Source organism: Parasteatoda tepidariorum, chromosome 7, assembly GCF_982258835.1.
Source record: "Parasteatoda tepidariorum strain Cologne lab strain chromosome 7, Ptep-v5.0, whole genome shotgun sequence".
Classification (NCBI taxonomy): Eukaryota; Metazoa; Arthropoda; class Arachnida; order Araneae; family Theridiidae; genus Parasteatoda; species Parasteatoda tepidariorum.
Genome location: NC_141761.1, coordinates 81689364 through 81706517, shown reverse-complemented (window position 1 = coordinate 81706517; position 17154 = coordinate 81689364). Strand labels below are relative to the sequence as shown.

The 17154-nt window shown below is 27.3% G+C and overlaps 1 protein-coding gene across 1 annotated transcript in view; it reads left to right on the top strand.

Annotated features, from left to right (window-relative positions):
- LOC107446818 (glutamate receptor ionotropic, kainate 2-like) overlaps positions 1-16898 on the top strand; it is a 96841-nt gene extending 79943 nt beyond the window's left edge. Inside the window, exons 11-16 of the mRNA XM_071183227.2 lie at positions 252-616; positions 1669-1867; positions 3941-4166; positions 12211-12461; positions 12718-12763; positions 13677-16898. Of these exons, the coding sequence (XP_071039328.2) occupies positions 252-616; positions 1669-1867; positions 3941-4166; positions 12211-12461; positions 12718-12741 (1065 nt within the window). The 3' untranslated portion in view covers positions 12742-12763; positions 13677-16898. The remainder of the gene's footprint in view (positions 1-251; positions 617-1668; positions 1868-3940; positions 4167-12210; positions 12462-12717; positions 12764-13676) is intronic.
- Positions 16899-17154: the final 256 nt, after the last annotated feature.

The following is a 17154-nucleotide window of genomic DNA, read 5'->3' as shown; positions in this document are numbered from 1 at the left end:
CTAAAAAGATGGTAATAAAAACAATTTTTATAACTATAATTTCCTGTTAACAGTTAATATGTGAACGGAAAAATTACTTAATTAATGGTTTGAAAACCATATATTTTCGTTTTTATTAACCTGAAAATTTTCTTAATTGAAATGTCTTAACCTTGCAGTAAGCTAATTTTACTAGATTTATTTATTTATTTACTTTATTTTTTACTTTTTTCGTTATTGCATATTATATTTATAAAATGCTTTTCTCATAGGAGGCTGATCTTGCCATTGCTGATTTTACAATCACATACGAAAGAGAACAAGTTGTTGATTTCACAATGCCCTTTATGAATCTAGGGATAAGTATATTGTTCAGGCGTCCAACTCGCAAGGTTCCTAAGCTTTTCTGGTTTCTCCGTCCCTTAAGTCTAGAGGTATGGATGTACATGGCAGCAGCCTACATGAGCGTGAGCCTGCTCCTCTATGGTGTTTCAAGGTTTAGTCCATATGAGTGGGCGAAACCTCATCCTTGTCAGGGTATCACAATACATGCTTGCAGAAACTGTTTCTCAATGCAAAATAGCCTATGGTTTGCAGTTGGATCTTTAATGAGGCAAAGCTCAGAGCTAACACCGAGGTATGTTCAAGCATACATATTTATTTTCTTTTGATTCTCGTTAATACGGAATAATAAAAGAACAACTGAAGACAGATTACACTGTAAAAAAAATACTGAGCAGTAGAAAGTACCGGTACTTATTATCGTAAAATTGATTTTTACTTTAAACTTATTCAAAACAATAAATATGTTATACTGTAATTTTAACAGTAATATTTACTATAAAATTTACGAATTTTTGTAATCAATTGAATATTACTGTAAAAATAGCTGTATAAAAGGTTAGAGTAAAAATGAGTTTTGTGGAGGCTGCAATCAGGATGTCAGTAATTTTTACAGTGCATGTACTGATAAATATAAGCAACCTATATGTATAAGTATTAAAATGTATATAAATTATTGAAATGATATCGCTTTCACCAAACGTAAAAAAAAATTGCTTCAATTACTATTGCTACCAGAAAAGCATTTTAAATGTTTCTGGAATAGCTATTAGATAATAGCCCAATTAACAAAAAAAATCATTTTACTGGGAAATTAATGCAGATTTAACCAAAGACTCTCTCCTAAATAATTTGAAAATGTTACTTATATTTCACCTAGTCCTATACAATTAAATTATTGAACTATTTTGACACATTTTACAACTAATGTTTCACCATTTAATGAAATAAGCAACGCATTCCTTTAAGGTAACTTATTATTTAGACATTTTATAGCATTTATCCAAGGAAAATATTTGTTTTTTGAATTAATGCCCTTAATTTTCATCATAATGATAACTAAATATTTTCGGTAAGTGTTTTGTTTCCCTAAAAATGACTAAAACTAAAAAGTACATGATTGATGCAATATTAGAATTAAGTTTTCCAAATATTGATACTAAGCATTTAAGTGAAAAGAAACATTAAAATATAAGCAAAATAAAATGTAACTATTCTATAATTGTTACGTAAATGTAAATGTTAGAGATACTAATACAGTAGCTAGTAATTTAATTTCTCTTATACTTTTCACGTTCTTAAAAAATTTAAATATCTTCAACATATTTGATATTACCTTTTTTTCAGGGCAACTTCTACACGTGTAGTTGCTGCTACTTGGTGGTTTTTTACACTGATAATGATATCATCTTATACAGCAAATCTTGCTGCATTTCTTACCGTTGAGAGAATGAAATCACCCATAGAAAATGCGGATGATCTTTCAAAGCAAACTAAAATTCAATATGGATGCGTGCAATCTGGATCAACAAAATCATTTTTTAAGGTGAGAATATAATGTAAAGTATGAATAGATAGCAGAAATATAAGTTTTGATATTCTATGAGCGGCAAATGTGCTACTAAATCATTCACAATTCTCATCGAAAAAAATTAATTATTTTAGGAAGCGTGTACATTTTTATGAAATAAGAGGTGTTTAATATGTAAACAAATTGATTCGTCAATAGTTAAATTTTAACCGATGGCTAGCGATTAACAAAATAGAAAATTCTACTTCATATTTTGCTCATCCCGCTCGAACGGTTCGTCGTAGAAGGAATGTTCTAATTTCGACAGTGACTTTCCTCGTGATTCGTGTTCGTGATTCAAATTATATGGAAACTATAGTTAGCACTGTTCTGGTCTAGTTTTATTTTGTCTTGCAAACACAATATTACATAAAGTGACGCAAATAAATTTTCAAACAATTTAGAATTATAAAAAATAAACTTAATCTTAATTTATATAAATTTTAAAACCATTGCACATATATTTAAAATTGTAGTATTTCTAAAATGTAAGTAAAAAGGAAGCTTAGTATTATGTGTTTCTAAGACAGAAACAAGTAAATGAAAGATGTTGTGCTTCTTAACGTACATAATTTTATAATATGTTGTATTTTATTACTCATTGTATTAAATTAAAAAAATGTATGTTAACCTATAAAAATAATAATTCTCAATAAATCTAAGAATTAATTTGAGAAGAGATTGAAAATTTAACTAAATCACCGTGATAAAAAAGGATAACAAGACCGCAACTACGAACTTTTAAGGTTTATGAGCTTAGTACTAATGATTTAATAGGCCTAAGAAATGAATATGACACAAAATATCAAATATTTTAATTCATAATTTTTTTTAAAGATATGCTTGTAAACTAAACATGAATAAAATATTTTCAGTTATTGTACCAGATATTACAGTGTTAAACTGCAGCAATAATTTTTATTTCATTTCAAATCATTAAAAACAAAATATTTCAGTCTAGACACTTTCTAGACCGACACTTTTACTAAAACTTTAAGAACATCTCAGCTGTCCAAATGTGTTTAAATAAGATTGTGAAACAGAAATATTCTTTTCAGAAATATCAGAATAATAATATTTATCAGAATATAATCGAATTCAGAAATAACAGAAATATCACAAAACACTAGTTCTCTCAACCAAATGCAATCAGATCAAGTTTTACTACATTCAACTAATTTCATCAACACTAGTTGAAATATATCAATTTCAATTACAGATAAAAAAACAGGTTTTTTTTGCCAAAATTTTAAATGTTTATATATCTTAGACTACATGTGATTACATCTCAGTTAATAATAATATATAATATGATAAATGTATACTATTATAATATGAATATATACTATAATCTATGATATGTTATGAATGGATTTTTGAATCTTGAAGTACTTTTTCAATGTGTGTGTGACATATTTTTCCCATTTTACATATTTCCTTTCCAAAATTTTATATTTGTTGTTTTAACCTATTATTTTGATATTTTAGTGAAATTAATTGTACCAAAACACATGTTAATTTTTTTTTTCTAAAAAAGGTACCACATTATCTAAGAAATGTGCAGATGTACTTTTCTCTTAACTCTGAAGCACAAGATTAAAAAATTTCCATGCTCCAAATTTAATGATCATTGAAGTTTGTGAAGAGTTTTCGGCTAAATAAGCCACTTTTACTTTCTCATTGAACAGTGTGTAGAGAAATTGTTTTATTATGCAAGAAAACAGCAAGGTTAAAATTTCTAAATAAAATAAATTAAAAATGAATATTTTACTTAATTTTTATATCGTGAGTAATATACGGGAATATTAGGTAAGATAAAAACATTTTTTAACTTAAAATAAAATCATAATTCGTAGAGGTAGAAAAAGCTGTCGTAATGAAAATTTGATCAAAGTATTGGTATTTAATATTTGTGCACATTTTTTACATGTTTCTAAATACTTTTTGCCAGATATGTTAATGCAATATTTTTAATGCATTTTTTTATTCTTATTTGCAAATATACAAATAATTAATATCTACGTATGTATTTTTTTTTTTAATTTTTAGAACTCTGAAATTCCTGTATATAAGAAAATGTGGTCATTTATGGAGTCTGCCAGACCGTCAGTATTTACAAAATCAAACAAAGAAGGAAAACAACGAGTTTTAGCCGGGGATTATGCATTTTTGATGGAGTCAACGTCTATTGAGTATGAAACACAAAGAAATTGTGAGCTGACTCAAATTGATGGATTGCTTGACACAAAAGGGTACGGAATTGCAACTCCTCAAGGTAAAGTTAAAGTGCATCCTCAATTCAGTTTATTCATTGAAAAGCAAGTTTAAAAAAAAAACAGATTATTTATTATATTACTTAGATTTGTTATGGTTAATTAAAATCTTTATCGTTTATAATGTTATTATACAGAACTCAAAATAAAAAAATAAAAAAGAGTTTAATAACTTAAATTTGTCCATTAGATAGCCTCGTATTAAGATGCGATCTTTATGATTCTAGGCTTTAACTTTTTATCATCTAGTGAATTATTGCAGAGGGTATTTAACATACGAAATCAGATACTAAAATGAGCGTTTACTGAGTAAGTATACTGTAAAATATTCTGGATCTTATTACGGTAAAAAGTACCCGAAACAGAGTACTGGTACCTTTTACCGTTAAATCCATTTTATCGAAATATGTTGTGGAACAGGAAATCTGGTATACCGTAATTTTTACAGGAATAACTACCGTAAAATCACTGAATCACTCGAATTAATTAAATATTAGTGTAAACATTACGGTTTAATATTGTACTGTAAAAGTGGATTTTACGAATGATGCACCCGAAGTGTCGGTGCTTTATATTGTTGTTTGGATCAGAATTTTTAATAATGCATTCCTTTTTTTCGTTGATTTCGGGTATTTGACCCTCTGGAAAAGGGGAGAAAGTTACAATCTAAAAATATAGTAAATATAATTTAGTCAGATGAATGGTTAAAAGTTTAGTCTCTTCAAAGCTAATTAAACTTTATATTTCACTTTATAGTAAGAATTACGAGGATTGTCTGAAACGAAGGCACCATTCCGTTCAACCAATATCGCTGTTTCAATTTCCCTTTTACGCTATTGCGCACTCATGTCTTTGGATAGTGTCTGTCCACTTCTCCCATCACAGCTAGATTGTATTGTGTTTGCATGCTTTTATGAGCTTTAAAAATGTTTTAGACTATTGCCGAATTCCCCGACTGCGAAGTGCTTACTCTACTATGGATTTTAAACGGTAAAAGAGTCAAGCCAGCTGAATTTATTAGAGGTTTACAGCAAAAACCCAATGAGTGAGGAAGTGGGTTTAACAATTTTATGATAGGAGCAGTGGTAGCTTAGAGATAGAGCAGTCGCCTTCTTATCAGGTGATCCAGGCTGGAATCCCAGCTGTGGCTGGTCGATAAGAAATCCGCTAGTGGCTCGCACGTACCGCAATGCTGATGTAAAATATCCTCAGTGGTAGACGAATAAAGGAAAAGAATCTCCTCGCCGTCGAGATAACCATGGGAGGTTTCCGTTTTTCTCCCCTCTATGTAACGCGAGTACGGGTTAGCTGCATCAAAAAGTCCTCCACGTTGACTTGCTCCAATCCAGCATTTCAGTTATCTTTCAGGTAACCTTCAAAATTACATAGTTACGGTTTTGATCATTTATAGCTCAAGCTCAGAAATGGGTGGACTATTCAGCGCCGGTTATAAATAAAATAAAATTTAATAATGGGGACACTAATGTTCATACCGAATCACTGAAGCAACCCCTTCTATTGTCAATGATGTTTTGATTGACAATAACTAAAATGGAGAGAAATTGTGATTTTATTATTGCAATCTATGGTTACCAATTAGTTAAATATTTTTTTTCTTCAATAAAAATACTTTCATAAACGTCAAAATATTTCTAGGCATAGGTAGCAAAACCCTCAGTTTGCGTTTGTTCTCTTGTCCTCTAATGGGATGAATTGGTTTGCAATTCCAACCTATATACGTTTCTTAAGATGTCACAAATTCTTTTTCCTTATCAGCAATCTTATTTACATTAAAATTGCCACTTAGGCAGTCATTATGAATAAGTTAGTCATAAAAATTCCTCGTATTAATATTATGTGAAAAAATTGAAAATCATTGCTGATGATAAAAAAAAAACAGTCTGGAAAATTAATTAAGCCCAGTAACTCCAAGAAGTTGTAAAATTATCGTGTGCATTTTTTATTGCATCTTGTTCTGCTTTTTTATTAAATGCTTATGTTAAAATGATTTTTAATGACTTTAACAAATCTTCATTATAGATTATGGTGCTGAAGTTTATCTCGTTTAAAAGTATGTGGACATGAAAAACCTAGAACATATATTTTCCCAAAAGATAAAAAATAAATCTACGAAAACCAAACAGTGCCAACCAAGTTAGCGCAGTGCGAACCTTGCAAATATAATAGATAATAAGGATATAATATAACTAATAACTTAAAGTATCTTTATCGCCTACTTCATCACGAATTCCATTCTTTTCATTTACAATTAGGAAGTATATAAATACCTAATTTTTTGAATACTAAAAGAAAAAATATTCTTCCATCACTCTTCTGAAAAATATATTTCATATTTGACATTTTAAACTTATGTCAAAGTTTTCTTTTAAAGGCAGAGATTTCCGTGTCAAGTCACAAAATAGCCTCTTGATGCATCTACAAAGATAACATATTATCTCCATAGCAACCAAGAATCTTGAAAACGTGACTAGTTCTTCAATACAATATAATCCCCTTAGTCCTATCCTTCATTGAGATCTCTAGATCATGGTATTATTCCGTGTAGGAGTCATTTAAAAAAATATCAAAACAATGTTTGAGGATTCAAGTTTAGATCAAAACATGATTTTTAGGATAGCTATTTTTCAATCATTATTTTTTAAAAAGGCATTTAGTCTTCATTGGATGTTGCCTTATGTTTATCCATTGTTAAATCACTGATTATTTTCTTCATCATATATAATACATCTTACTTCGTATAGTTCGAATTTCTTTTCATGCTCATTTCCGTTCAAAATGCAATCGACAATTGCAGAAAAAACCGAGCTGCTCAGAAAATGCTTCATCTAAGACAAGCGAACGTCCTAAACAGTAACAAATAAAGAAATGAATAATAAAGTGCGGAAAATGAAACAAATTTTATACTATAGATTAAGTATAATAAGTTAATTACAAAATAAAGTATTAACTGCAACTGTAATGTTATATTTATATTTACAAAAATCGTTAACTTTATTGCTTTGAAAAAAATAATGTACAGTGTGACCAAAAAAAAAACAGAAAAAAACCCATCCAGAATGACTTTTGATCTAATGATCGGATCTGCATGATCTAAGGACTCAATCTTAGTGATTCGAGGTAGTGACCTCAACTATGCTAATAAATTAGTGCTAATGATACTTTAAATTACGAAATCTGACATTAAAAAGTATTTTCTCTGAATAAACATACTTTGTTTCAACGGATTTGGACTTCTGACCCTTCACATAGCCGCAAAAAAGGTAGAATAAAAAGGAAGCCGCAATCTGAGAAATATAGTCCCCGCAGTTTGACCAGGAAAGCGATTCAAAGTTTGTACCCCATAATGTTAATTTTACTTTTTGCGTATTTCACCATATCTTGAGAACTTCTTAAGCGAATTGAAAAAAATTTGCTCACAACTCTAGAGTTTGTTTGTCCAAAGAAAAATCCATGTAAAAATGAATTTCAGTAAATATTTATTTTTAATAGTCGAAAACATTTTGAATAATAAGGTATAAAATATTTTACATAAGTATGTTTACATAGCAAAATACAAAATTTGTGCAAAATTGGTAGAATAGTTCCTGAGGAATCAAATCTGAAATATCCGCATTTCTAAAGTTGTGTATTTTAAATTCGATTGGGGTGGAAATTGTGTTAACTATACTACTTCATTAAACTTAAATCTCACAAAAAAAGGACCAATAAATAAAAATTTTCATAATATTACTGACATAAGAAAACTACCAATATCAAGTATGAGAAGTGCTAAAAAGAGATCATAGCTCTGAATGTAGCAGCTATAGTGATTTTCAAAAAATTTAAAATATTTTTCAGTTAGTACCAACAAAGAAAATTCAATCGATGCTCACCATTCATTATAGTTTTAAGTTCCGTACACTGCAAAAAATCCTGATATAATTACGATATAAAGTACCGGCACTTTAGGCTCTTTATCCATGAAATCCATTTCATGGTGAAATTCTAAAAAGTAGCTATATATGTATAAATCAACCTGAGAACTCATAGAAGACTATAATTTTAATTTACATAATTGGCCATTAAAACTACAAACCGGTATTTGAGCATTTTTATCTTAAATATTTTAAAGTATTTGAAAAACAAAGTATTGAGTAGTTTTTGAACTTATGCAATTTAAATAAATAATCAAACATTTATAAACAATATTAACAGTTTTGAAATTAAAAATTTATTTCCAAAATACAATATTTAAATTAATTTATTTAAATAAGTTTTAAAAAGGAAAAATATGCGAACGTATAAGTTAGAGAAATATAGACGAGTATGCAGCAATTTATTATAAAAATAATTTAATTCAAATGCACACATTTATAGGAATTGTAATCATATTCCAAGAAAACTCTATCTCATTTTCTAAATGGATACAATTTCTTCTGCTCAATTCATTACTATTTCAAAGTACATTGATTACTCTGAAGTTTCAGAAATAATCTTTATCTTTCCTTTAACGTGCCTTAATCAGAATATTTTCTGAAACTTTTATCTGCATTCATGAAGATGAAAACGAATCTGAAGATCTAAAAATAAAACTATAGCCTTTTCTGCTGACCCAATCAATAACTTCTGGGGACCTTGTAAAACCCCTCACCCCACCTAGATTTACGTCATTGATTTCCAATAGCAAACGAGTGATAGGATAGTATCATTTCGCATCGTCATGTATACGTACGTATCCACCCCTTTCCCCTCTGGATATTTCTAATTAGGAAACACGCCAGGCCTATGCCTAAAGCAATGCATGAGGTTTTGGCTAGATCAACATTTTACTTAAAACTGATAGGGCTTTTGAAATCCCGATTCGAACAGTACTTTTGATATGCTTTGAAAATGTATTCTTAAAATATTTCTCTGATGAAACGAGAAATTGCTGTTCATTTAAATGGGTTGATTTTAAATTGAATTTGATAAACTGGTTTTGTAAGAAAGAGTTATTTCAAAAACAAGCAAAATTAAAAACATGTTTTTAAAAACATGTCGAAATCAGTCCTTATTTTTTTTAAAGCTCTGTTATTATCTTTAGTATGCATTTAAATAAAATATAGTCAAAATTAAAGTTTCCGTTGCAAGATCATTTTCTTTTTTTAAAAAAACATTCTATTTTTGTATTATATTTGGGGATTTTATTAACCAAAATAACGCAGTGAACTGATTGTAAAGACACCTTTCCAAGTAGAACATCGAAGTCAAGCATCAATACCTGCGGTCAATTAGTGGGTGGGTGACCACTTTGATTATCCCGCTTAGGGACCAAGGATTCACGATATCTAGCCTTGTTAAACTATTCTATCGTAAGTCAATCACAGGTCGTCAGACTACCAAAGTAGAGAAGCCATCCCATCTACAGAGAATCAAATTGCGATGGCAAATTCTTTGCATTTATCTCCGGAATGTTTCCCAGACCATGCAGACAGCCCATGGTACAGCTTTGCAACGTAGCCTAATAACCAGATCTACTAACTTAACTAATTACTAGAAAATTTAAAACTTTTCAGGTTAGAGAAAGGTGTAAAGATTGTTTCTACAATAAGTTTTTTTAAAAAGAGACATATCTGAGGAAAGAAAAAAAAATGACAAAGAATTTCATGTTCTAATGCTTCATATGCTATAATTGTGGTAGATTACAAGATAGGAATTTTATATTTCTTGTCATTTTTTTTTCTATATTAAATTATTTTTCCGGTCTAACTAAAATCATCCTAGCATAATTTCTTAAATAAATAAGAAATGATTGATAACTCAAAAATAACCAATTCCGGGGAAAAGTCAATGTCATGAGTTATTAAAAACACCGATTTACTTTTCTAAATATAAACCTGGACATATTAAATTATTTTTTGCAAGAACCTAAGGAGTAAGTCAGATATTGTGCATCTATAGTAATAATAAAGAGTTTATTATTAAATGCACATTCAACTTTAAAGTATTATTACTTTAGATATGCATAACACTAAAGTATCCTTCTAATTTAAAATGCATGATAACTCTAATATATTGTAGCTCTAATACTTACAAATAAATAATACTTCCGTTACAAATAGTCAAAACGTGCCAATCTTGTGTTAGTATTGCAAGCGATGCAATCAATCTATGTTGTTTAACATTAGTCCAGACCTTTGATATGATATGAAGATCCATGGACACGATAGCAACAACAACAACAACATTACCTTTTAACAATTATCAATGGAACAAAAATTTCGTTGCGAAAGAGTGGTTTTAGAAAAATTACATTTATGTATCCATATTTATTTCGACAAATTTATACATTATTTTTATGAAGCTTTATGAATATATGAAGTATGAATGTATGAAGTATGAGGTATGAATGTAGGGAGCATGAATGTATGAATCATGAAGTATGAATACTGGAAATGCATGTGGAGGCTTTGGACTTTAATACAAAAGAATCAGATACTTAAAACAGGAGATAGATGGAACTAGTTCGAAAGTTCATCAAGCTGCTTTGTAACTTTATATGTAAGAAACGTTAATATAATAGTAATATAATAGTATAAGAAGTTTTAATGTAGTAGGAAGTTTTAAGTTGTAAGAAATATTAAGCTGGCAAATAAAAGATTCAAATAAATATTTATTGAAAGAAATTGTCTTTGAAAAATTTAAAAAAATAATAACTTATTGATTTCAGTTGATTTAGTTAAAAATTGAATTATTAACAAAATTTGTAATTTTTTTAAATATGTCAGTGGAAGAAAATATTAGTAGATTAATTACTTTGGTTAATATTTTTAGCGTAATTAAAATTGGAATATACTTAAAAAATATTTTTTCGAAACTTCATATTAATTGAAATTAAATTTTTAATTAAATAATTTCTATATGTATATACACACAAAAAATAATAATAAAATAAAATAAAATTTGAAGAACTTTTAATGCGAAAAGGTAAAGGTCTTCATCAGGACACATTCTTTACGATAAATGCGATATTTCTGAATGAAGAATAATTATTCCAAGATAAAAATTACTCTTTATAATGTGTCTATATCGCTAAAAAATAAAAATGCAATGGAAATAGAATTTGAAATAAAATAAAGCAGAAAATAAACTTACTGGCATGGAGCAAAAGTAAAAAAAAATTTATAAATATATATTCTAATTTTACAGTTGACAAAATTTCGAGACGAAGAACAGAATTAAGCAGTGTTTATGGCTTAAATCGTACAAAATACTTTTAAAAATATATTTGGTAGAAAAAATATGAAGCAAATAACATTTCAGTGCTGACATCTATGAGAAAAATCTAGTAATTAAAATTTTTTGGAAAATTTATTTAACAAAATCCTTAATAGGAAGAAAATATAATTAATAATGGAAAAATAAATAAATTAATAAAAAATCTTAAATAATTTTTTTTTTTAAATTCCGAAGTAAATAAATAAAAAAAACAGTCAAAATAAATCATTGTTGTAGTTTAAATTGCAGACTTAAATTAGGAATAAACCATTTAATTAGCATCTCACATTTCATAGGGTGACTGTTTATAAATCAGAGCCTGCATACATGGATAGAAAGCCGTTTACAGGCTTTATCCTTCATTCATACATCCTTTCATAATTTTAAAAACTACACGTATTACCTGTATTTATCTAGGGTGGCTGTTCATAAGCCAGAGCCCATTCCATTCTTTCAAAAAAATTAGTAAAAAATAAAAAATAAACTGTTTATTATACAGGAAAATTAAAATTAAATAATTAAAGTTTTTTTAAGAAATGCTATAATTTATTTTGAAGTTTACTTAAAAATTAATAGATTTATTATTAGAATTAACAATTTTTCTCTAAAACCAGAAGCGATGGACTTGGAAAACATAATATATGATATGTAATTCCAAAACAAAATTCTTAAACTTTTACAAATTGTGTCGAGTATTTCTGGACACTTTAAATATCATCATATTTACTTTTAGAAATTTCTTTCGGATCCTTAATAACCATAAAAATCTTTTTTTTTTAAATATTGCAGGATCACCTTATACAACTCCTTTCTCAAGTGTTATTCTAAGACTACAAGAGGATGGTGTCTTGCACGCTTTGAAAGAGAGATGGTGGAAAGCGGGTGACCCATGTCCTCCAGAGGAGAAAAAAGTTGGAAAAGTAACAAACGAGCTCAGTCTTGTTAATGTAGGAGGAATATTTTTAGTTCTTTTAGCGGGAACTGGAAGTGCTTGTGTTTTGGTGGTCGTTGAATTCATAACAAAAACAAGACACCGTAGAGTAAGTCAATGTTTTTGACACTTCATTTTTTCTTGTCGAAATTTATCCTTCGATAATAATTAAATTAAAATGAATTAATTTAATCAAAATATTTTAAATTATTAATTGAATAAAGTTTGATGATATATAAGGTGCCCACTAAGGTTTGTAAACATAATAACATATAAAAAAGGAAAAATAGCATTGATAGTAATTTTTTTTCTATCAATGCTATTTTTCCTTTTTTATTAAGAGTAATTTTTTTTTCTTTTTATAGCGGAGAAGACGAAGAAGAAAATGAAAGATTGAACAAAGTGGAAAAGGTATGCATAATTTTTGCCCTCATATTTTAAAATATATCACATAAGAAGTAGCATATTATATCAAAATACAAATTGCAATTTTATCTAAAGATGAGTTTAAATAATACGATTTTTAATAATACGATATCTATTAGCATTAAATATACTTTTAGCTTGAAAGTCACTGTCACAAATCCTCATAAAATTTTTGCATTGAAAAACATGGGTTATAATTGAAAAACATTGAAAAACATGGGATGGGATAGCGGAGAAAATTGATTTCATGTCTAAGAAATGATGTCAGAAAGAATTGTTCTGTAAAAATATTGCCTTATAATTTGACATTTTATTTTGTCATACTTTTGTGATGACAAATGAAAATTTTTTTGGCGAGGAAAAAATCTTTCGCAAGGCATTGTAACATTTCGTGTGCATAATTAGTTTTTTGTTCTGATGTAGTCAGCATAGAATATGCTGTTTTCTTTAAATATATTTCAAAATAATACAATTCAAAAGGAATTAAAAGATAGATTGAAATCAATAAATTAGATATTTATGTATTTAACTCTGATAATATATTTCGATAGAATTATAGTATTAGCAAATATATATTAATAATTTTTAGCCAAATTGAGTTAAAATCAACTGTTATAAATTGGAATAATTCTAATTGTTTTTGAAATTGAGTTCATTCTTGAAATCCTTGTCATAATGAAACTCCTTAAGACATGCTTCAAGTGAATAGAACATGAAATGATTGAAACTTTTGGCAATTTTTATACTCTTAAAATCATTAAGTTCTTTTTAAAAAAATAATCATAAAGAGCAATAATTATAAAAGACTTTGCGTATAAATCTCTGTTTCATATTGATTAGGCAGAACTTTTTTATGAAAATTTTTGCTGCATTTTGAACAATTGAAATTTTTCATTAGATTGACTGATTCCAAAATCCTCTGAAGTTGAACTCCTGGTTCCGAGATGTTCAGATAAAGAGAAGAACAAGATGTTTGGGCTCAAGGAGAAAAAATGACAGTTAATGTTTTTAAGATTAAGTTATGACAACGTTAAGGATTTGCGCGGTGCACATTGAATAAATATGTGTTCCACAAAATGTTAGAGATATAGTTTGTACGAAATAATACTTGAATACTTACCTTCAAATCTTGTTACAACTTTATTTCTAAGGATCTCGAAATAATTTGATAAAAAATATTTTCAATGTATTTTTTTTAAATTTACAACAAGTTGCTTTTGACAACTTGACCTAAATTAAGTTCTTACTTTTCAATTGCATTTTAATAAAGCATTAAAGGTGACTAGAGTTAAAGAAAATTTAAAAAAAATGTTTCAGAACTATAAAACAATATTAAAGTGCTGAAAATATTTCAAAATGAAATTATGCTCAGTAATTCGTCTCATTTTTATATTACTTAAAGAGAAACTTGAATTTCAGCTATATGTGTCTTCACGCGTATGAAATTTCATCGACGAATTACAGTTTCACTTATTTCTAAATAACAGCAAATAATTGCGAAATTGAAAAATTATTGTTTGGAAGAAAGTGAACCGTGTTTGAAAATTTTTTCCTTAAACGAAAAAAAAAGAAGTCTGTGTTCCATGCTATATTTCATACCCATAAATGTTAAATATAAAATTTCTCACTTATTTTGAATTAGTTAAAGTTAATTAGTATTGTTAACTAAACAATAAAAAAGTATTAAAATGAAAATTCATGGTCAACAGTTAATCCAAAAATCAATCAAAATTTTATAATTGAGCATGCATAATGCAGCAGACCAACAGACTTTAAAGTTTTATGCAAAATTAACAACTTTTCAAATTTTATAAATCGTTAAGTAAGATATTATAGCAAAAATTTGCAAATTTATATTATTGGGAGCTACAGAAAATATTCTCGATACATTAGAATGAAATCTATGCAAATAAAGAGTGACATATTTATTTCTAATTACATAAATTCTAAATTTTATATGAACTGAAAATAGTAAGTAGGAGATACTATATGTGGTACGAAGGTTTGTTGGATGCATTAAAGTTCGATAAGGGGAAGATGGGTAAGATAATTCACAGCTATATACAATGACTGGGAAGAAATCTTTTTTATGTTGCTCAAGTTATCTTAAAATTTGTCAATTGCTGTATTTAATAAACAACTGTTGCTGTAAAACTATATGTTTTAAACTTATATTTAATGTATTTTTGTCTACTGTGAACTTAAATGTATAAACAAGACATCTTCAAATGTGATTCACATGGCGTCAACGTTTAAGTGTTTCAATTTAAATATTCGTTTTACATGTGCCTTCAGCTAAAGGTAATTTTTCTTTAGACATGTGTATTTTAATAGAATGATTATAAAATTAGCATTTTCAAAGATCAGATATTTTGCTTCGATGTAAAGTTGTGAAATTAAAATTATGATATTATTTATATTACATAGACAATATTCTATTTGTTGAAACCAAAGTTTATATTTTTGAGCAAGTGATGATTAATTATAAGGAGCAAGAAAAATATTAAATTTATTACAATAAGCTCTTATAGTAAAGTTAAATAACCATAACTGAAATTATTTATGTAATTCAGAATTTTAGGTACAGCTGTTTTATCATATAGTATATCAGTGTTCATAAAAAGCAAGAAAAAATATATTTCATAGCAATTATATTTTTATTAAAATTGGAAAAAATCATATTTATTGATAAAATTGAAAGAAGATGCAATACAAATTAAACCTGAATTATTTCAGTTATATAGTCACTTAAATTAACTAGAAATTATTCATACTGATTACTGTACATAAGTTTTTTTCTGAAAACTTTAATAAGGCCCATTATTTCATCGTAAATTTCCCGAATCATAATGTAAGTGGTTAGAGTAATATATAAATGGTTTAAAATTTTTCCTTACAATGCAGATTTAAAAATTTGTTCTAAGTGTTTACGATATTAATTTTGATTTAAAGAGACGCAGTTATTTTACTTAGAATTTAAAAAAAGTCGATGCAAGGTGATCACAGTGATTACTAACTGTAAGAAATTAAGGATATTATTTTTGCAAGATTTTCAATTTCACCATTAAATGCACAAATCACGTGATTTTCAATTAATATCAAAAAAAATTTACTTGTAAAGCAAAACAAAAAGGCTTTTTCAGTTTTTTATGTTTTCATCAAATTTAACCTTAATTATCTGAGTTTTGGGAACTCTAGTTTGAAATAAAAATCGGTGAGAAATTAAAAAATGAATAAATAAATTAAGTCATTTTTTAAGTCTACCATCAATGAAAATTTATCCTTTAATACTTTTTAACATGAAAAACCATTATCAACAAAATAATACGTAAAATATAAAGCACATACGCAAACTAATTATACTTCCTAAATTGAGATGTGTGATTTTAACTGAACATCTAATTTTTTTTCTTCACGTGAATAGCATTTAAAGGAATGAGAGATCTAAAATATGTCTGAATGAGTTCACATATTTCAAAAATAGTCAATTAATAATTTGATTTATTTTAAAAGAGTTATATTTTTTTAAAATAGAATTCAAATATATTGTTCTTTTAAAACATATTATAATTCAAATCTATATTGTTGAGGTATTTTTATTGGAAGGAATAACGGTTTTAAATGCCACAGCATTCTGTTGTTCAAATTAACTAAAGTAAACTGTGTAATCTAAATAGTCCAGCAAAAAAAAATTAAGCGTTAATATCATTTAAAATTTTGAAACTAAAAAGGTATTATTATCTCTTTTTTTGTTGAAAAATAAATTGATCTTTTGATGAAAGAAAGACTACAGAGAATATAAAGAAAGGAAATTTTAGTGACTTGCCTTTCTTTGTTGCAGAATTAAATTTTTGGTGCTTCGTTTAAACAATACCAGGTTGCTATTTATTGATTTTTATATTTTAAATATGTTCTCAATGGTTATGAGAGAAAAATATTACGCTATTTTTGTTACTTTACAACTCTATTTGTAAATATAATGGTCATAATTATTGCTGTATCAAACTCGCTTATTAAATGATTTCCTCAAACTTTTAAAAAGGAACAAATTATTGTTAAACTGATGAGTATTAAATTAAGCAATAAATCATATTTGTTTTGTTGTTTTATTTTACTAAAATCAGCATCATTTTTTAACATTACAATTTCTGTCAATTACATTTACTTTCAAGAACCATGTTTATTATTCATTATATGAAATAAAAATAGAAAATGATTTAAATTTCTTTTTAGATACTATATTTTTAGAGATAATCGCAGACATATTGTGACAAGGCAATTTTAATAAAGTAATGTCACGAAATATATTTCAGTTAAATTATCGATTTTCGCTATACGCAATAAAAAAGAAATGATATGAGTAATGAAATCAGAGG